The sequence below is a fragment of the Aspergillus eucalypticola genome (genome assembly GCF_003184535.1).
Source record: "Aspergillus eucalypticola CBS 122712 chromosome Unknown BO83scaffold_15, whole genome shotgun sequence".
Classification (NCBI taxonomy): domain Eukaryota; kingdom Fungi; phylum Ascomycota; class Eurotiomycetes; order Eurotiales; family Aspergillaceae; genus Aspergillus; species Aspergillus eucalypticola.
This window is the reverse complement of record NW_020290289.1, coordinates 539,837-558,504: the sequence shown is the minus strand read 5'-3', so window position 1 is coordinate 558,504 and position 18,668 is coordinate 539,837. Positions and strand designations below refer to the sequence as shown.

Below are 18,668 nucleotides of genomic sequence, written 5' to 3'. Positions count from 1 at the left end.
GATCAGCCTACGTGCAGGCGCTGTTTGCCGAAAGGATGCAGGCGCCGTGGGGGCTAAGCGTCGCATCACGTGGGCGCTACCTACTTCAGTCAGCTTACGCTTCACTAACTGAGTACTTCTTGACCAACTTTGCTGGCAAATACTCAGAGTAGTGCATATAATATCTGGCTTGTCTATGGTTGGTCAAATTCAAGAATAATGAACCTTATCCATTTTATGATATGGTTCGCTACTTACAAAGTCCCAGGATTGTCCTAAAACGGAAGGATTCCTCCAATTGGGGGCCACAGCCGGGGGGGAAGCTTGAGGATCGGCCGAGAGCCGAACAATAATACGAGCAATTTCCCCAACTCGTGGTGGGGACCGGCTGTCTAAGCTTAAACCGATAAATCCATTGTTTATTCACAAGAATTATGTTGCCTAATTCGGCTATAGGCGTTTCGTATACGATCTGCATCTTCTTCAAATTGGGGACCAAACTTTTACAATTGTACCTGCCGTATATGGCCCCTAAAAAATGACTGATACGACTTTCTGGCAAAATTACTATTTCTGAAGACAATTCTCTTACTTTTGTAGACAAGTTCCTGCATTTCCACGCCGAGAATGGATACCTTGATCATAGTAAGTCTATTATAGCGGCACGGATCAGGTGGAGCTCCAGTGGCAAGGATGACGCCGCACTTCTCGAACCCCGCCGTTGCATCGTTTCCATTGCTGTTCTATCCACATAGTGATATCATCCGGTAGTTCTACGCATTATAGGAATCCACGATTTGTCTTTTCCACGCATCGATAGCAATTAGGTATACGGGATTGTTCACCACACTGATTGGATCAATATGGCAGCTTCACATTCGGTACTCGAATTGCCACCCTCTATGGAGACCGTCTCGGTTTCTCTCATTGACACGTGTGGTTTCTAATTGCCCTTTAATATCCTTCAACATCACTAATAAGGTACACAGTGGTGCACGACTGGATCTTCCCGCCGAGCAGTTCATGACCCCCGAGATTCCAGGCTATGACCGACTGGCGGTGCCATCATATTCGTTTCTGATCACTCACCCCTCCGGGAAGAGACTATTGTTCGATCTATCTCTTCGAAAAGACTTTCAGAACCTCGCTCCGCCGTTTAGAGACATTTGCACGGACCCAGGAAGTGGATGGAAAGTCTACTCTCCCCGCAGCGTCTCTGACATACTCGTCGAAAACGGCATCCCATTAGATGAAATAAATGCTATCATTTGGTCTCATTACCATTTTGACCATATTGGTGACCCTTCATTATTCCCTAGTACTACAGACTTGGTAGTGGGGCCGACCTTCATCAGCAGATTTGCACCAGGGTACCCGGAAAAGCCAGATGCACCAGTCAGATCATCCGACTGGAGAGGACGGTCTTTGCGGGAGATGGACTTTGATCAACACCCTGAGAAGGTAACTATTGGGAGATTCAAAGCAATCGACTGGTTTGGCGATGGGAGCTTCTATCTGCTGCATACACCAGGCCACACTCCAGAACATATGTGCGGCCTCGCGAGAGTACAGCCAGATTCGTTCATTTTGATGGGAGCGGTAGGTTTCCCTTCTTTATGTTCTATCTATGCTATCTTCTGTGTTGTGAAACAGCTAAACTAACTGAGAACTTCACCAGGACTGTGCTCACCATCCCGGAGAGTTTCGACCCACCAAGCAGAGTCCTATTCCGGAGATCATTCAACCCTCCCCCTTGCCGTCTCATCCGCAGTACGGGACAGTCTGTCCTGGTCATATATTCGCCCAGCTAGGGTACAAGCCAGGAAGCACCGATACGCCTTTCTTTATACCTGCTCCAGACTATACTCATGACTTTGATGAGTGCTGTCGGTCTGTGAACGGAATAGCGGAGTTCGACGCTAGTGATCAGGTTCTTGTCCTTATTGCTCATGACCACACCATGTTACCCATCTTCAAGGGCGAGGAGGATGGTGGTGTTGGCTGGTTTTTCCCGAGGAGATCATTGGATAAGTGGAGGGAAGCTGAATTAAAGAAGAAGGGGAGGTGGCTGTTTCTGGAAGATTTCGAGGTCCCTTCTACTGAGAGTTGATATTGGTTCACGGCGATCTTCTACATTATTATGAAGTAAATCTTGGTCATGCTTACTGCTGTTTTGTTAGTATCCAACGACGCAGCACTAATATAACCAACAATAAATCACTCGTTCAATATATCGTATCAGCGAAATTTTGCCCTCTTGCAGGCTGCAACGGCAGCTTTCAGTGAAACTCCAAGTCTCCGTAAGTAGTGCATGCAGGCCTATCAACATTAGCCCCCAACAGCATTCAATGCACCATGCACATCATGAGAGTCATGATTCCCATATTAATAAGAGTAAACGGTAAATACATCCATTAGCTTGACACAATCTGCTCTATTTTACTTCTGCTCTACCAAGACCGACGACTCACAGGTATGAGCAATTCTCTGAGAGGGTACGCGACGCCAAGATGTCTCTTGTCTTGGAAACGTACAAACAAAACTTATAGTTGGATTATTGGAGAAGAGAACTGGAAAACCCTGGAATGGCTGACAAATATGATCCCCAAAATGGAGTAATTTCAGCATCAAAGTTTTCCGAGATCTCGGACAGATACTCCGAATGTCGGAGGACGGTCCACCATGCTTACGAGAAAACTCGGCAAACCGCTTTTCAGTCCGAGACAGACACAAAATCTTTGCCAAATCTGGAATTTGGAGCAATACTACTTACGTCACAGCCGGTGAATTTAAATCGGTAGAGTATAAGTTCATCGATAAATTCAACTACATTCAAATCCCTGCCCTACCTACCATCCATACATGCATAGCTTTGACATTGAATTTCATCAATCAAGATAAACTATTAGCCATGTCGAACCTGAATTTCGCCTGCGCCCTCGTCACCGGCGGCGGAGGCGGCCTCGGCAAAGCCATCGCCTCTTATCTCCTCGAACAGGGCAAGAAAGTCATAATCGCCGGTCGAACCGAGTGCACACTACGCGAAACAGCGAAGGAGATCGGAGCAACGGATTACTTCGTCCTGGACACGGGAGTCACCTCTCAAATACCGACATTCATCGAATCCCTGATCAGAAAGCACCCGGATCTCGACTGTTTGATCAACAACGCGGGCGTTCAGCGGCCTCTGCAAGTCCTGAAAGATGATCCATCAGAGTTCCTCGCCAAAGCCGACCAGGAAATCGACATCAACATCCGAGGGCCCATGCACTTGACTCTGAGGCTGTTGGAGCACTTCAAGAGTAAAGAAAGCGCTATGATCATGAACGTCTCTTCTATTCTGGCATTTGTTCCATTTTCAGTGATTAATCCTGTGTATAATGGCACGAAAGCGTGGTTGCATTTCTGGTCGATGAATCTGCGGTCGCAGTTGGCGAGCGGAGGGTTTGATAAGATTAAGGTGGTTGAGGTTGCGCCGCCGTCGGTGGGGACGGATTTGCATCGCGACCGGGAGGATCCCGATGATAATAAGAAGCATAAGAATCCTAATGCGCTCACGGTGGAGGAGTTTATGGATTTCTTCAAGGAGGGGTTGGAGCGTGGGGATGCGGTTATTGCTCCTGGTATGAGTCGCGAGTGTGTGGATAAGTGGGAACAGGAGTTTGGGTCCGCTTATGTTAAGCTTACGGGGGGTAAGTAGGTAGATGTGTGGCTGGTTTGACTTTATAGATTTTGTCTTTAGTCCGGTATGTACTACGTAAGTATTAGTTAGCATCATTGATTGACTCTACAATGCAAGAGGGGTGTTCAGGTAAACAGGCTTCCAAAGACTGGACCACCGCATATCAAACTGAATGCCATTCTGAAGACCGAAACTCTGAGATCGCTCGCCTGTCATGAATGAGTCGACTCTAATGTACTAGTTGATTCAAAATTCCCAGGTCGACATGTCATTGCGTGTTCAATTTGGCCCCTTCCATGCCGAATTCCACGATAAATAGTTGGCATCACACCAAGCTGAATCCCTGTCCTCCTCTGGAGCACAGTGCCTCTCCCAATCGATGATATAACTGAGAGATCCGCGAAGTCAGTATTGTCCCGAAGTGTCGGGTAACACTGCCCTAATGATCGTCACATCACGTATAAGACTTACCACTTTTTCCTTGCCGCATTCCACCGAAGGTTCTTTGCTCCACGGTCGAGATTTGTTATCCCATAAGAGATGCATTGCCTGCGGTAATAGTTGGGTTAGGTTGAGACTTTGCAAAAAGTCGTTTTGGGTGACCCACAACCATCATTTCTTGAAGGCTGTTCTCAGCTCATCCCGCATCGCGTTCCTCGCGCTCCTTAAAATGATAGTGGTCAGTCGCACACAGTTACACCCGGGAGCATCTCCATCACGATATAATGAATATAGCCCCCAGGCACCCATCCATCTGTCTGCTGTCGATTCATTGAGTCAATCAAATATGGAGAGCTTGAGCATTTTGCCTGAGTCAGGATAGTGAGAGCTTCTATCTCGTTACTAGCTAGGTGGGGGATATCAGGGTCTGCCTGCTTGGCGTGTTCCGAAGGCCCCTGGGTAGCGGTTTTGTATAACGGAATTCTGCATATCGTAATTAATTTACAGCCATCTATGCACAGTAAGCAGGGCAAACATACTGGATTTGAATCTTGATAAGGGCTGCGGGTGGACCATTTCCAGCAACTTTGCTGCATTCAAACATAGCTCATGCCTGTGACGTACAATTCAATTCCTCATAGTCATCTTGAGTGTGCAGGACTTCGACTTTCCTGATCTTTCTCTCCATTTTCCAGGTAGAACCGCCCGGGAACGCAACTTCTACACCGATGTAGTCATTGCCTTCAGACCAGTTGATATATGAACGAAGTATCATAGCTGCTGTCGAGCTTTGAGGGGGAAGTGTAATGCGAGGGAAAAACTATAGACAATTTTCTCGTGGTGTCCGAGCCGATGGAAGAAACAGATGTCTCCAAAGATAAGAAAAAGTCCTCCGGCCAAAGGAAATAGCGGTAAAGAATAAGGACAAAGATATAAATAATAAGCCTCAGTCAGCTGATCGCGACCGATGCCGCTGTTGATATGCACCTGAATGGTGTCGTTGGAGGTATCTGCACCAATTTGCAGGGTTCAATGTTGAGGCAGCGAGAGGTACCGCTCAGACTATACTAGGTTGTATTATCAACAAACGCAAAGCAGTGGGGCTGTTCAGGCAGCAGCTGGCCGTCACGAGTAAGGGGTATCTCTTGTTGCCTGGCAGCTGGGTTAATAGATCGAAATAGGCGAATAACAACCCTACGGCGATCGACTTATAGGCCACACAAGGGTCTATCTATGCAGCTCTTATCAGCATATATTCCACGATTTCTAGAATTCTAAATGCGCTGACTTTCAGTGTTCATGTCCTGAGATATACTCAATATAATAAGGTTCAAGAGAATGACTACCAATTTTACTATCCCATCCAGCACCCACCACCTGTTAATGTAGATGTTGGCTATTTTCCCAGCCTCTATGTGTCTTCTCTTTGATTTATATTTTCAAAAAAGAGCTTCTTATTCATACACCCAGCATGTTAGCTCAGGGGAAGAGCGCCGGGCTCATAACCCGGAGGTCCCTGGATCGAAACCAGGACATGCTATTTGATTTCTTTTTCTCATTTTTTTCCCTCTTCCCCTCTAGCGCTTTACATTTCGCCAAGATCTATTCATATTTTATTTTCAACTTTGTAGAAAAAAGTTTTTTGTCTTCTCTAGCTACAGTGTTCGAAGTCCATATTACCGCGCCGTTTTGTCGGTCGCAAGTTTCTGCCCACAATGTACATCGGCTCTAGCCTAAATGGAACAACATAACAACTCATTAGCCGAGTGACATCGGTCCCAAACCTATGGTGCTCTACTGCACTAGATGACTTAGACCCTTGGGAAATTTTGAAGGAACAATGGTGTCTCGAATATCACGATTGGGGGGCCCTTACAGGCCATTAAACCGGGGTATTTCAGTTAATCTTCAGTCTACCATCGAATTACTACTCTGATGTACCTAGTTGTGTGTTTTAACGGTATCGGTGCTATATGAGTTGTCTAGGCATGGATATATGGTTGGTTGCTGGTGATTTATCTGGTTGGATATCCCGACTGCAACAACGGGATCCATCCGGTTGGTTTAAGAGTGGTATATGGGCGTCGAGCCGTCGCGTAACATATTCGATGAGATGTTGTGATTATCCATTCCTGCATCCAGAAATATAGCCGATATTTCATTCTATAAAAATTTGGGGGGCTGAGAAAAGAATTGACTTGTTCCATTAAGTAGACTGTGCTTCAAGTTAGAGACGGCATATGACATTGCAGATTATTCCTAACACTATTATGACCTGCATCCTAGAGCTTCCACAATCCTCACAAGACAAAACCATTCTCTGCCATAGCCCAGTAATTATTGTCGAGCAGATTTTTGATATCTGAGTACGCACAAGCCATCAGGAACATGATTGTCGCTGATCGATTCAGTAGATGAAGCCCGCCCCATCAACCCATCTGTCACATCTCATCTCAGACAGTGATACACTTGACGCGAATGTCCATGTTCAGTCCTTCAAACTTTGACTCTTCAGACATGGTATGAAGAATGGTGGAGAAGGTAGTGGATCTCTGTTCTGCGGTGGTCTCCTCAGTGGCACTCAACTAACACGTCCATACTGTCAGACTTGAATGTTCTCATGGGGAAACGGGTGTGTAACTAACGAGGAACTCCAGGGAAAAGCGGCCTTCTCCGGAATTATCTTTGAGCTTGAGCTCAACGGCGAGAGCCTTGGGAAGCTTATGGTATCTTTCTTCCATCTTAGTGAGGACACCCATGTAGAATTCTTTCAGAGTGTCGATGGAGATGGGGACAGTGCCAAACTCTGTCTTTATGTTAGTATGATCGTTCGTTTGGTAGAGGTTGTAGTACATACGGCCGGTCTCTTCGTGGTGTTCTTCGCTACTAGTCATTCTGGAGTAGAGAGTGGTATAATTGGTGATAGGATTGTTGTGGGATTGATGTACGAGGGGAAGAGTGTAAAGAGGTGATGGAGTTGTGATGGATGGTGTTGACGAGGGGTTTGTTATGAGGGGGAAAATAAACGAGGATTGCTAATTTGGGCCGGCGGCCAAGAGGTGAGAGTGAATGCAGCAAAGTTCTAGGCTCCAAATTTCTGGCCTGTTGAATCTTTCTTGTCGGGTCCCTCCGTTTGTGTGACTGATACTTGCTGTATTGGAAACATGATACGATGCGACGTGTTGCCTTCTTAGTCATTGCTGGTTACAAACGGCCTCTGACCAGGGAGAAGTCAGCTACTTGAGCGTTTCTAGCCATGCCTATGCTTTTTCGAGGAGGAATATGATTCACTGACCTACAGTGGGATACATTAGGCTTAAAGCCGAGATAATGCCTATGCTAAGCTTTGTGGATTCCAGGTCTACCGGTTTTGTGCGGGGAAGGTCCTTGCCAATGGTAGCTTGTAATCTCTAAATAGATATTGGCTGTTTTCTAAGCTTGAAGTTTTCATGAAGAAAGGCATGGTTCTCGTGGAATTCACTACGGCGTGCTAAAAGTAGGGAGATTCATGGAAGACCATTATAATGTATTGACTCGCGTTCATATTGACTCGCGACACAGAGACCAGCCAACCGTGGTAGGTTGCATGGCTGGGCTAGGTCTCCATCCTTGCTTGTTATTGTTCAGCAGAAAGGGGGGGGGGGGACATATAGCAAGGGTGCCAGCGGCTAGCTTTGGGGGGAGGAAATATGGCAGGACTCAACTAATAGTGCTGATCGTAAGTTTGGTGGAGTGACATATACTACTTACTACTACTACTAATACTAGTACTTCGGCTGCCCATTATATATTTGGACAGACCGAGTAGCACCGTCATGCCGACGACACTACTAATCTCAATCTCGACCCAACATAATCTTTATTACAACATGCCTAGTAGTCAAAAGACAAACCTGGAGCTGTGAGAAACGTAGACTTTTATTATTCTGAATTACAAGTATACCACTGCCACACATTAATGTGTATAGTGAGAATTTCCGAACTCTTCATCTTCATTCTGACAGGTAATATACTGTTCAGGAGTATAATGCAAAAATTCTGATTCATTAGCATAAAAAGCGGCCGGGTGGCGCAATGGTAGCGCGCTGCCTTCCGGTAGTGGATGTGGCAGTGGTTGCGTGTTCGAGTCACGTCTCGGTCGTTCTTTTTTTGTTTTTGGTTGATTTTCTCATAGCACCCATAAACACTACTTCCTCATTTCCCCAATAGTGCTTTCTACGTAATTTTTGTAACTTTTTTTCCTTCTTTACTACTTGGCTACCTTTCCATCGATCCCAGTCAAAAGATCGGTCTATGCTGTTACATGAATCCTTTATTAAAGTCAGCCAGGCCGACGCGTATGTCTCTCCATATGATATGTTGTACGCGTAACGCAGAAATCGATGGTGCAGGTCGAGGTCGGCAGTGTTTCCCAGAGATGTAATAAATATATAAACGAATCAACTATACCGAGCATGCTTTCTCAGAACAACGGTGCAAGCCACCCGAAAGTCCTCAATGCTGCCACAGCTCGGTGGCAGAACAATTGGGTGCCAGGTCTCAGTAGGGACTCTGCGATAGAGATTGTACCAGCTGTAAGGGTTGTCGAGGTCACCGCTGATAGCAGATAATCTCCTCTTTTGTTCTTTTCTTCCCTCGCCTGCCAATTTTTCTCTCAATTATCGTGTCTCTTCAATTATGTTTACTGTTTTCGAGGGTCTTCACTTCGTTGTCATCCTGCCGAAGTAACTTGTCTTTGTGACTGCCCTTTCCTTTTTAAAGCGGTTGCACTGCAGCCCTTTATTTTCATGTATCGACAAACTGCTCTCTCTTTTGCCCCGTATGTCTTCTCCATTCAGCTACTCCCGTACACCGACGTTCTTCTATCGACCTTCGTGGATCTAGCTATAATATTATTTCCCTTGGCCTTGAGGCCCCTGGGGGTCGCCATGTGTTTATCAAAATCTTCTACTGGGTTTCCGCCTTGTTCCAGTCTACCAAAGACTGCCGATCCCTCGCGTTGGATCTATCTTGATGTACTCATAAAACACAGCATGGGAGACACCTGTTGCAAAGCAAGGAGCTAAGTTGATGTCAGTGGGTTGAGGTGGGGCTGTCCCTTCAATCATATATTCTGAATAACCCGGCTAGACAAGCAGCGACACCTGACCTATCGTCGCGTGGGAAAGCTGAGCACGAGGAGTTCATCGCTCGCTTATACATTTATAAGGGAAGGACTTTGCAGCTTATAGTGCCTACAGAGACTAATGCCAACTGAAATGATGAAGCACTTGAGCTGAAGATAACTGGGGGTACCAGGGATGGTCATATGCAAACTCTCCCCGAATTCCGACAGCATTGGGCGTCTTGAAGATGACGACATAGGAAATTTCAGAAACAATAATATGGCAAAGTGAATGCGATCAATGGCAAAGGTGAAAGTCGCGTACAGGAGATGGCTGGTGTTACCACTGGTTCTGCCGATCAGACCCTTCCGGGATTTGGAGACACTGGGCGCTTGATAGACGATATTGTTGGAGATTACGAGGATGCCAAAGAACAGGGGATAAGTCTCTAGAAGACTTAAACAAGCACATACGACCATAGGGTGTGGAAAACAGGGCTTCCCGTCCGCTCAGCCGTACTTAAGCCACACGCCGGGAGGTTAGTAGTTGGGTGGGTGACCACCAGCGAATCCCTTCTGTTGTATGTATTTTTGCTTTGCCCCTGAGTTTTGTTTAGCCTCTCCACAAACATTATTACCCTATTCTTATCCTCTAAATTCCATTTAGAGAACCATCTATGTACTAGCCACTTATTCACTTGCGGTACATTCATCGATATGTCAACGAAACAGCACATCGCTATTCCCCTCACGACCAGGATGCATCCCTCGGTGGAAGACTTCGTCTTCGGAGTTATCCCAAGGAAGAGGAAGAAAAGGAATCGCGCAGAATCATTGATAATGCCAGATCGCACGGTCACAGATACGCGGCATCTATGTAATCGCGATTGGACATCAGTATCATACCGCGAAAAAGCCGTAGAAGCTAATATAAATTGATAATAGTATACATGAAATTCAAGTTAGAGAAACAGATAATAGTGAAACCTACCGGTGGTTACCGGCAATCCACGCAAATGCTGGTGTGTAGCATCACTTCTCATGGCATCATATTACTAATAGACAGCCTGGACCTTTACCTGGAATCGTAGGAATAGACATTGAGACCGTTACAATGTCTAGCACGGTTCGACGATTTCGCGTATGAAAATTCGGAACAGGAATCAGGAACTACCATAACATACTATTTTAAATACTGCAGCATTTTCTATTGAGATAGCATTAGCTTCTGCAACAGGTAGTTTAAGATCGGTGGGGGATTGAAGGTAAACATATATACTCACTTTCCACCACTTTTCTGTCACGTTTTCAGCACATTGTTCGGCAGGAGAAAGAGCTCTGCTAATTAATCTGAGTTTGTCTGATTGGATCCATTGAACATACTAGGTGGCTTCCCGTCAGCCAGGGCGCTGCCATGTTCAGCGCAGGGCATATCTTACCGACTCGATTGACTCGCTTGTGATGTACCGAACAACTTCCACATCTCGTTCTTGTCCAATGCGATGAACGCGGTCGATAGCTTGTGCTTCTGCCATCGGGTTCCACTGAGGTTCCACAATATGGATGGAGCTTGCCGCTGTAAGATCAATCCTGATTTGGGTGTATAAGAGAGTTGTTCGGTTTTCGAGAAAGAATGTGAAAAACGATAGTTGAATACGCACCCCTCGCCCGCTGCTCCAATACTTGCAAGCATGATGTTGCACTGCGGATCGCTACCGAAAACGCTCAATGCTTCCTTGCGTTCACTAAGAGACGATTGTCCATCGATGCGCCGGAACGTCAGGTGGTTTTCGGTGAGCGCAGTCGCTATGAGGTCTAACATCTTAGTCCAGTAACTGAAAATCACACTGTTAGATGTGCGACGGTCAGCTTATCCGACTATAGTTTAGATTGGAAAGACCATGAGGGCTGTTGTTCCATACAATTTCGTCTGGACTCCATTCTTATCGGAGATACTCCGACTTTGGGTGATGTTGCGCAGCAGCGCCCTAAGCTTGGCCGAGGGAGCATAACCTACTTCAAGAGGGTGCGCGAAACTAGTAGGGGTCGGCGATGAGCTGCGGCATTGATTTGCTTCACATTTGGGGCACGACGGCTGGCTATTGTTTTCCGTAGTACAACTTTCGCAAATGAAATGTCCGCAGCCCACTTCCTCCACCAAGGATTCACTGGAGCGATTCTCTTCGACTGACTGAGCACAGAATGCACACTTAACTGTCTCAGATTCCAGAGTCCTCCAGGTCAGGGAGGTGTCATCGCGCTCGTGCCACGCGATGAGGGCAGCTTTGGGAAGGAGGGCCACACCATGATTGCAGATCAGTCGGAGATGGTGGATTAGCACAAGGATGTTAGTTCCGGCCCTTTTCTGTGACGATACTGCCTTTCCAGCTGTGAGGAAGGAATAGCGCTTGAAGAACTCATAGAGTTCCCTGTCCTCTTTATCCATGTGCACTCTCTCGACTAGCTCGGTCTTCCGGGGCAAGCGGAGCTCTGCTGCATAACTTGTTTTTGTTCGTCGTAAACAAGTTGCAGTAACCACGCTCCTCAGAAGGTCAAAGCTTCTGGCTTTATTCTCCGATATGGAATCTACTATCAGCCTATTAAACGAACCTGGGGACTCGAACGGCGGAACTCGTATAAATTCCAGTAGCGCACCGAAATCGGCCAGGCGGTTTTGGATAGGTGTGCCGGTGAGACACCACCGGTATTGGGCTTGCAGGGAGCAGACGGTGCGGAATGTCTTTGATGATGAGTTTCGTATTCGATGAGCTGTTCACATTTTCCCACGGCACGCAATGTTAGCGTGAGATCCGACTATAACGGGTGGAGGGGACAAGCCCGGGAGCTACACAAACCTTCGTCAAGAATTATTCGTTGCCACTCGTGGTTGAGCAACGAGCCTTCTTCCCCTTCTGCATTTAGCATGTCGTAGGTAGTCAGCACAGCATCGTACTTATCCAGGCTCTTATCCAGCTCGTGACGTTTATATCCATGGTAGGTCAGCCACTGTATCTGCTCCGGATGGATATGCCTAGCAAGAATCAGCCTGGATGTTTTGTATACCCCCAATTGAGAAAATGCATTAGTTGAGGCCAAAAGCAAAAAGGCTCCCACCTTTTGATTTGTGACTCCCATCCGTATATTGCTATCGAGAGTTAGCCATGCTTCCTATGAGGATTTGAGCTCCAGAGAGCCGGCAGAACCATACTTGACTTAGGCGTCACAATTAGGGTGCCCTTAGGAACGCCAGTCAGGGCACTTTTCTGGTGCCGATCGAGCGAGTTGCAGACAAGCGCAAGGGCTGACAGGGTCTTCCCTAGTCCCATATCCTGTGCACCGTCAGACAAAGGTTGTGTGCCGTGGACTCGGAAATACTCATACGTCCGCCAGGATCCCGCCCCCGACGGGCGCAGGCCGCTCCATACTGAACAGCTTGGTAACTATGTTCTGGTATCTATCGGAGATCAGCTGCTGATATTTGAAACTTCACTCTAATGTTTGAAACGTGTCAAATTGAGGGGGCCCTACCGAATCTTCCCACCGGGGCTTCTGAAAGGTAGCCAAATAGATGGAAATTGAGAGTCCTCAAAGATCCCTGTCTCCTTCTCCACCATCATGAGCAGCGCCTCAAGTTGATGCCTATCGCGTCATAGTTAGTGGAGAGTGTCCCGTGATATGGACTTGGAAAAGGCAAAGACCTTTTCAGCACCGTTGTAAGACGGGTACTTGGTTGAATAGTCAACTTTATCCCCCGGTTAGCCGAGGCGGTATCGAAAATCTGGTATAATCTCGCCCTTATGTCTTCACTCAGCGCGTCCGTTCCCGGGCTCTCACGACCCGCGCAACACGTCGCGATTGATAGCTGGCTGGGTGGAGGCATCTCCTCCTTACCTGGTGGGAGCAGGTATTGGGGATTCAAATACTTTACGCCGCTATCGATCTCCAACGGATGAGGATGTTGCAGAAACAACTCCTTTCCTGCCAGATAGTCTCCGATCTCCTTTTTTTGCCTGGAAAATCCGTAAATGAAGACTCGGAGCGAGTAATACTTGATCTTCGTAGTGGCGATCAGGCTGTTAGTACGTTTGCTCAACTTATCTTTGGTCGCAGCTAGTTTCGGTCTTCGGCCGCAGATCGTCGCGTGCAGCGTAACAGCAAATTTGGTGGTCAAAGACCACAGCGCTTTGGAAACGAGAATCGCCACGCGCTTCTCAGTACCTATCATGACGCGAACCACATCACGGCTAAAGATGAGGGTTGCAGGGGTACATCCGACGGGTAGTTGTCCTTCATCGGAGGCGGTTGCACGCATGCAGAGCTGGGAGGATCCGTCAGCCTATCCTTCATAGGAAAATTTATAATATCTGCTTGTGATCACCATTCCAAAACAGGTATCATAGAGCTTATCCACTATATGAGGAGAGTATGAGAGAGAAGGACGGCTTGTTTGGTCAATTAAAGACCCATTGACCGTGCTGGAGGTCACTTCCAAAGCGCCTGCCACATGAGCGTTTTCATCGTTGTCCTCATCGTTGAGCGTCAAGTCTATGAAGTTGCCGCGTACAGTGGCTTCAGAGTTATTCAGATCCTGTCTCGGCTTTTTGGCACCTCTTTCCGCCGGTTGAGGATGGCAGCTTCGCTTCCCTGGTATGGTCATCGTGGATGTTTCTTCCGACTGCTGCCGCTGCCGGAAATTCAAGGCGGAAGAGGGTTCCGATAACGCTTTTTATCACCAACTAGCGCACACTAGCGCACCCCTGACTAGCACTTGAACCCAATTAGTGCGGAACTTGGGGTGGCGCAGTTGCTGAATCACGATATGAGCAGTTTGAGCCAATTGGAGACCACTGTTTTATTTTTCACTGCCACGTTTCTAGTGTCTTTTGCACACGATCAGCTAAATATAAGTCGATCTCCTCGCCGCGACGAAATCAGCACGCTTCCCAGTCCAACTCCACTTATCTTTCTGAGACCATTATGGCACTTAATGACCCGGCTCTGGAGATCTTCCACCAGGCCCAGCAGTCTTTCCGCAGCCACTTGAACGATCCCAATCTTTATAACGAGATCCTCGCCTCTAATAGCATCGACGAAGTCTACAATTTGACTGCGAAGCTTCAAGAAGAGGCTGCAGGCAAGGCAGGCCTCCGAAATCTCGCCCGAATTAGACCCTTCCTCGAGCGCCTATCGTCATATAGTGCAGTCATCGAAGTCTTACTCCAAGTCAAGCCAGAACTCGCGCTAATATGGGGCCCGATCAAGCTGCTTTTGCAGTTGTCCAGTCAGCTGACCAGCGCCTTTGACCGGGTGGCAGACACAATGGTGAAGGTCGGCTACGCTCTTCCTCAGTTCGCCATGGCATTGAGCGTTTTTGAGTGGAGTGACGCCATCCGGGCCGCAATGGCCTTGTTCTACGGGGATCTCCTGGAATTTTACCGTGTGAACCTGGACTTTTTCCGGAAGCGGCGTGAGTAAATCCCTTTATTTCCGGTAGTTATACACATGCCAGTATCCGCCCGCTTACTACGGCTTAGGTTGGAAACAAATGTTTGAGGCAATCTGGCCTAGCTACCAGAAGAAACTCGATGTGGTAGTGAGTAATATCGAGTTGCATGCGACCCTGATTAGGAACGAGGTCACGCTTCTTGACGTTAGTGAAGCTCAACAGGCTCGCGTGAAATCGCTGGAGCAGTTCTCAGAGATGCAAACATCACATAGCCGGCAGAGGTTTACTGGTCTGAAAGGTCAGGTCGCACCCTTCTTATTTGATGACAGATTAGATTGGATCCGGAACCGATCAGTCGCCGGCTGTGCTAAGTGGCTCTTCCGGGACGCTGCATTCTCTGAGTGGTTTGATGTTTCAACGCAGGCACCTCAATACCTTTGGCTGCAAGGCATGCCAGGGGCGGGGAAAACATATCTGTGCGCTGCAGCTGTGGGTCGTTCCCGTGAGCGTCACCGGGTTCTGTTTGCATTGGTGAGTCACGCAGCGAAAAAGACTACAACTGCGCTAGGGGTCCTCCAGTCCATGATATTCCAGGCTGCAGAGGAGGATCAAGACTTACAGGCTATATTGGTGGAGGCTAAGGAACGCGAACTGCGCGGGAACACGCTGTACGTGACTGAGCTTCTAAAGGCCTATTTGAAAACAGCAAGTCAAACGTATATCATGATCGATGGCTTGGATGAAATGGATGAGCATGAAAGACAGGTCCTACTCGAGCGATTGGAAGAGATCGCGAAGGAATGTCGCGACTTGCGGATTCTGATCAGCTGTCGTCCAGAAGGTGATATTTCACGGAAACTCGAGAAGAATGCTTTTGCAATCAAGGTGAATGATCGGAACGCGGGAAGCATTCAGCACTACGTTGACCACCGAGCCCACGACTGGATCAATAGTTTGGATTGTAGTCCCTCCATGGAAACCGAATTGCGTGGTCTTTTGTCTCCGTTGGCCGCTAAAGCTGCAGGTGGGTAATGCATGATGTCGACCCCTTAGCAGTCCTTTTTTAGTATGCTGATTAGAGCTGCCTTTCACGCTTAGGCATGTTCCTATATGCGAGAATTGTGCTGGACAATTTACAAGGCATAGTCAGCCTTGATGACATTCGCCGCGAACTCAAAGCTCTTCCCGAGGATCTGAACGATGCGTGAGCACGATCCCATAGAAGTCATATGCCAGAGACCGAATGACCCTAACGACCCCTACCCAGTTATCACCGCATTTTGCAAAGAATAAGTGACCTTCCTACACGAAAACGTGAGCGAAGTAGGAAGATATTGGGCTGGATTGGATGTGCGCCTATTCCGTTGACCGTTTGGGAGATGGAACAGGCTTTATCTGTTGAGCTCGATGAAAATGGCCGAATGACCAGTGCAGTCACCCCTGATCTTCTCAGTGTTGATTTCGTTCAACTTTGTGGTCCAATCATTGAAGTTGCCGATGGAAAACTGCAGTTTGTTCATTTCACAGTCGAGGTGTTAGTCGAGACTCCAATCAATGTCATGGAAAGAACAAAACTGCTGACGCATGATATTGACGAATGCGACAGATACCTATTCAGTCCAAGTATATCGCACTATATAGATAAGCACGTCGCTACTATCGACTTGCTAAATAGTTTGATGGCCTATCTCACGTCCGGAATTGTCGACCTCGACGGAGATGAGGGGGATATTCAAGAACAGATACGGCACGGCCGCTTTCGACTTTTCGATTATGCGAGCTTCTACTGGCCGGTCCTTCTTCACGATATCATCTCAGTCAAGCGAGAAAAGACTGATATTCAAAGGGACAAGTTGTTGGGTCGTTTGCTGGAGAGAGTCTCCCGGAAACTCCAGAACTCCGATTTTGTCACAAAGGAACCTCTGCAGGGACTTAAGGTGGATCAGAAGTGGTCTCGCGTGAATGCTGAAGACTTAGATTCGAATGCTATTTTAAGTGGAGCCAAAACGTTTCACTCGGATGAGAGACGGTGGGGCTGGAACATGAAAAATAGTAAGCCAGATCAACGTCCACTGTGGGTCAATCCGCCGTATCGCTCCGCTATTGACCGTGGGAATGACCAACAGACGAGTCGTGGATAAACAAAGATCCATTAATCACGTCACAAATGTTAATTCGGCTGCGGGAACAGCACGAGATACTATTGTCTATGCCAGACTGCTGTCCAGACTTGGAACGGCAATACGGTCCTCAGCTCTTCCGATGCACGTACGTGTTCTGTACGCGAAGCCGACGTGGCTTTTACTCAGCCGACGAACGCGATCAACATATTGAGAACCACGGCCGGCCATTGAAATGCGTCGTTCCGAGCTGCGAGTTCTCCAGCATTGGCTTCGATTCGGAAGCCAGCCGACAAAGGCACTGGAAAAAACACCATATCTCCGCCGCACGCGAGACTCAGGCGGCCGCGGGAGCCGCGGCAGGGGGTGGAGGCAACTTTGACGCCCTTGATCCCGAAGAAGCCCAGCCCTTGCTCTTTGTCCTGCTTGCTGAAGAGAACATTGACCTTGTACGGCGTTTGCTCTGCTCTCAGGCTGGGATGAAGCTGAAGCCGGAGGTCATCGCGCATGCTAGGCTTATGGCTGCTGAACAGGGGTCGCTAGCTCTCACCGAGCTCCTAGCACCGGTGACAGCGGAGACAAAAGTACCCTTCAAGGTCTTGGCCGCTGCGGTGGCTAGCGAAGATGCAGACTTTTCCGAATGGGCATATAATAACCTTTCACTAGCAGACTGGCCCAATATGATGAAGGTGGTCATAAAAGTGAGGCGAGAGGATATCTTTACTCGATGGGAAAGCTACATACAAAGGGAAGTTGAGAAGCTACGCATCAGACCACACCATGGTGACAATCTGTTTACCTCGCTCCTTAAACAATCTTTGTTTACGGAGGTCCAGGGCAATGGGCTGAAAGAGACCAGAATAAAGTGCCTCCTGACGCGATTCCGGCGATATATGTCCTGGGATATTTTAGGCACATTGCTGCTTCGAGTGGCCCGATCAAGCTGCTCAGTTGCTTTGGCGGAGCATCTGCTTCGGCTTGAGGCGCCGATCAACTTCTGTTCTTCTTCAGGACGCGCAAACGGTCAAACACCGCTCTATGTGGCTTCGAAGAAGACCTCCGTAGAAGCAGCCTTCTTCATGAAATGTCTTATCCTCAACGGTGCAGATACTGTCGTATCAATCAATAATACAGAAACGTTTATCAGCGAAGAGAAAGGCGCCGCACAGATAGCTGAAAAGGTGGGCTTCACGTGGAGTGATTTAGAGCAAATGTATAAAAATAGGGGGAAGTATAATTAGACCTCCCATGCAGTTTCGTTGAGACAAAAAGAGTATGTTCTCGCCTCTCCTTGTACTAAATGTACACACCTTTTCAAGCAATATCATTAGGACCGATTTTAGTAGTACCACAGTCTATGATAATAGAAACACTATTATCAGTTTTCCTCGTTGAACACGCTAACGAGAGGAATCTCATGATCCTCGCATAGGGCTATGGTTTCTTGCCATTCCGGCTAAATGGGATTCACTCCGGACCCTGCATTGGCTTGGTAGATTACCCAGATAGCGTGAATGCAGGCTAAGCGGGCTGTCCGGCCGTCACTGATCCGCAGCCAGTTAGGCTAATGCTGATGGACCCCTCAGACACCATTGTATTCATCTGCTGACATGTAGGATTATATATATCTTTTTTCAAGCACTCATGATTCTTCAGTGTGTCCTCTGCGCTGATTAGGGACATGTCGCAGCATTACTGATAAATAACTTTTATAGCTGCTGGAAGGGCGTAGATCCACTATCAATGATCTCACAACTCCCATAATCATTATAATGCGTCATTCCGAGGATCCTGACTGTGATTCCCCAGCCGTTCTATCACACATCATATCTATTCTTGAAGTATCTGGAGGGATAGCCCCCTGAGGCACCCTTTTCATCCAACTTCCACAGGATA

The 18,668-nt window shown here is 47.6% G+C and overlaps 6 protein-coding genes and 2 non-coding genes across 8 annotated transcripts, besides 3 other annotated features; 5 read left to right on the top strand and 3 right to left on the bottom strand.

The window, feature by feature from the left end:
• Positions 1–505: 505 nt before the first annotated feature.
• Positions 506–2,202, top strand: BO83DRAFT_379203 (MBL fold metallo-hydrolase). Its single transcript, XM_025531447.1, has 3 exons — positions 506–913; positions 969–1,578; positions 1,658–2,202. Exons 1-3 carry the CDS (start codon positions 843–845, stop codon positions 2,087–2,089), a joined length of 1,113 nt encoding a protein of 370 aa, XP_025387331.1. The 5' UTR covers positions 506–842; the 3' UTR covers positions 2,090–2,202.
• A 562-nt stretch (positions 2,203–2,764) lies between these two features.
• BO83DRAFT_362724 (short-chain dehydrogenases/reductase) lies at positions 2,765–3,785 on the top strand. The gene has a single exon (XM_025529536.1). It carries the CDS (start codon positions 2,891–2,893, stop codon positions 3,677–3,679), a length of 789 nt encoding a protein of 262 aa, XP_025387330.1. The 5' UTR covers positions 2,765–2,890; the 3' UTR covers positions 3,680–3,785.
• A 556-nt stretch (positions 3,786–4,341) lies between these two features.
• Positions 4,342–4,877, bottom strand: BO83DRAFT_389639 (uncharacterized protein; the record flags this gene model as incomplete). The annotated part of the gene is made up of 3 exons (XM_025532815.1): positions 4,342–4,585; positions 4,642–4,663; positions 4,727–4,877. The coding sequence occupies 3 exons, from the start codon at positions 4,875–4,877 to the stop codon at positions 4,342–4,344; spliced, it is 417 nt and encodes a 138-aa protein (XP_025387329.1).
• A 693-nt stretch (positions 4,878–5,570) lies between these two features.
• Positions 5,571–5,642, top strand: BO83DRAFT_t169. Its single transcript has one exon. It is a non-coding gene; the product is annotated as a tRNA-Met (tRNA).
• Positions 5,643–6,555: 913 nt separating this feature from the next.
• On the bottom strand, positions 6,556–6,996 carry BO83DRAFT_427943 (uncharacterized protein; the record flags this gene model as incomplete). The annotated part of the gene is made up of 3 exons (XM_025535383.1): positions 6,556–6,687; positions 6,748–6,908; positions 6,960–6,996. The coding sequence occupies 3 exons, from the start codon at positions 6,994–6,996 to the stop codon at positions 6,556–6,558; spliced, it is 330 nt and encodes a 109-aa protein (XP_025387328.1).
• A 1,166-nt stretch (positions 6,997–8,162) lies between these two features.
• BO83DRAFT_t170 lies at positions 8,163–8,243 on the top strand. The gene has a single exon. It is a non-coding gene; the product is annotated as a tRNA-Arg (tRNA).
• A 1,293-nt stretch (positions 8,244–9,536) lies between these two features.
• Positions 9,537–9,651: a sequence feature (Protein overlapping with rRNA (BO83DRAFT_389637, PWY71336.1) was converted to a misc_feature.).
• A 37-nt stretch (positions 9,652–9,688) lies between these two features.
• Positions 9,689–9,745: a sequence feature (Protein overlapping with rRNA (BO83DRAFT_389637, PWY71336.1) was converted to a misc_feature.).
• Positions 9,746–9,898: 153 nt separating this feature from the next.
• BO83DRAFT_417918 (DEAD/DEAH box helicase) lies at positions 9,899–13,875 on the bottom strand. Its single transcript, XM_025534793.1, has 13 exons — positions 13,585–13,875; positions 12,905–13,524; positions 12,735–12,845; positions 12,588–12,660; positions 12,415–12,535; positions 12,321–12,351; positions 12,062–12,237; positions 11,129–11,975; positions 10,868–11,053; positions 10,646–10,796; positions 10,490–10,588; positions 10,198–10,413; positions 9,899–10,079 (listed from the first exon to the last, which is right to left on the bottom strand). The coding sequence occupies exons 1-12, from the start codon at positions 13,861–13,863 to the stop codon at positions 10,390–10,392; spliced, it is 2,718 nt and encodes a 905-aa protein (XP_025387326.1). The 5' UTR covers positions 13,864–13,875; the 3' UTR covers positions 9,899–10,079; positions 10,198–10,389.
• Positions 9,939–10,087: a sequence feature (Protein overlapping with rRNA (BO83DRAFT_389637, PWY71336.1) was converted to a misc_feature.).
• A 292-nt stretch (positions 13,876–14,167) lies between the features above and the next one.
• BO83DRAFT_339778 (NACHT domain protein) lies at positions 14,168–18,036 on the top strand. Its single transcript, XM_025528558.1, has 6 exons — positions 14,168–14,673; positions 14,741–15,676; positions 15,751–15,856; positions 15,920–16,186; positions 16,259–16,704; positions 16,779–18,036. The coding sequence occupies exons 1-6, from the start codon at positions 14,184–14,186 to the stop codon at positions 18,011–18,013; spliced, it is 3,480 nt and encodes a 1,159-aa protein (XP_025387325.1). The 5' UTR covers positions 14,168–14,183; the 3' UTR covers positions 18,014–18,036.
• The last annotated feature ends 632 nt before the right edge of the window (positions 18,037–18,668 follow it).

What these genes read in the sequence shown, in the direction of transcription:
- BO83DRAFT_362724 (XM_025529536.1), top strand. Translation starts at nt 2,891, where the DNA reads ATGTCGAACCTGAATTTCGCCTGCGCCCTCGTCACCGGCGGCGGAGGC.
- BO83DRAFT_417918 (XM_025534793.1), bottom strand. Translation starts at nt 13,863, where the DNA reads ATGACCATACCAGGGAAGCGAAGCTGCCATCCTCAACCGGCGGAAAGA. An exon ending in AGCCCCGGTGGGAAGATTCG is followed by an intron (nt 12,661 to 12,734) that starts GTAGGGCCCCCT and finishes GATCTCCGATAG; the next exon opens with ATACCAGAACATAGTTACCA. An exon ending in AATGGAGTCCAGACGAAATT is followed by an intron (nt 11,054 to 11,128) that starts GTATGGAACAAC and finishes CACATCTAACAG; the next exon opens with TGTGATTTTCAGTTACTGGA.
- BO83DRAFT_339778 (XM_025528558.1), top strand. Translation starts at nt 14,184, where the DNA reads ATGGCACTTAATGACCCGGCTCTGGAGATCTTCCACCAGGCCCAGCAG. An exon ending in GTTGGCCGCTAAAGCTGCAG is followed by an intron (nt 15,677 to 15,750) that starts GTGGGTAATGCA and finishes TTTCACGCTTAG; the next exon opens with GCATGTTCCTATATGCGAGA. An exon ending in GTTCATTTCACAGTCGAGGT is followed by an intron (nt 16,187 to 16,258) that starts GTTAGTCGAGAC and finishes CGAATGCGACAG; the next exon opens with ATACCTATTCAGTCCAAGTA.
- BO83DRAFT_379203 (XM_025531447.1), top strand. Translation starts at nt 843, where the DNA reads ATGGCAGCTTCACATTCGGTACTCGAATTGCCACCCTCTATGGAGACC. An exon ending in TCGGTTTCTCTCATTGACAC is followed by an intron (nt 914 to 968) that starts GTGTGGTTTCTA and finishes TAAGGTACACAG; the next exon opens with TGGTGCACGACTGGATCTTC. An exon ending in CGTTCATTTTGATGGGAGCG is followed by an intron (nt 1,579 to 1,657) that starts GTAGGTTTCCCT and finishes GAACTTCACCAG; the next exon opens with GACTGTGCTCACCATCCCGG.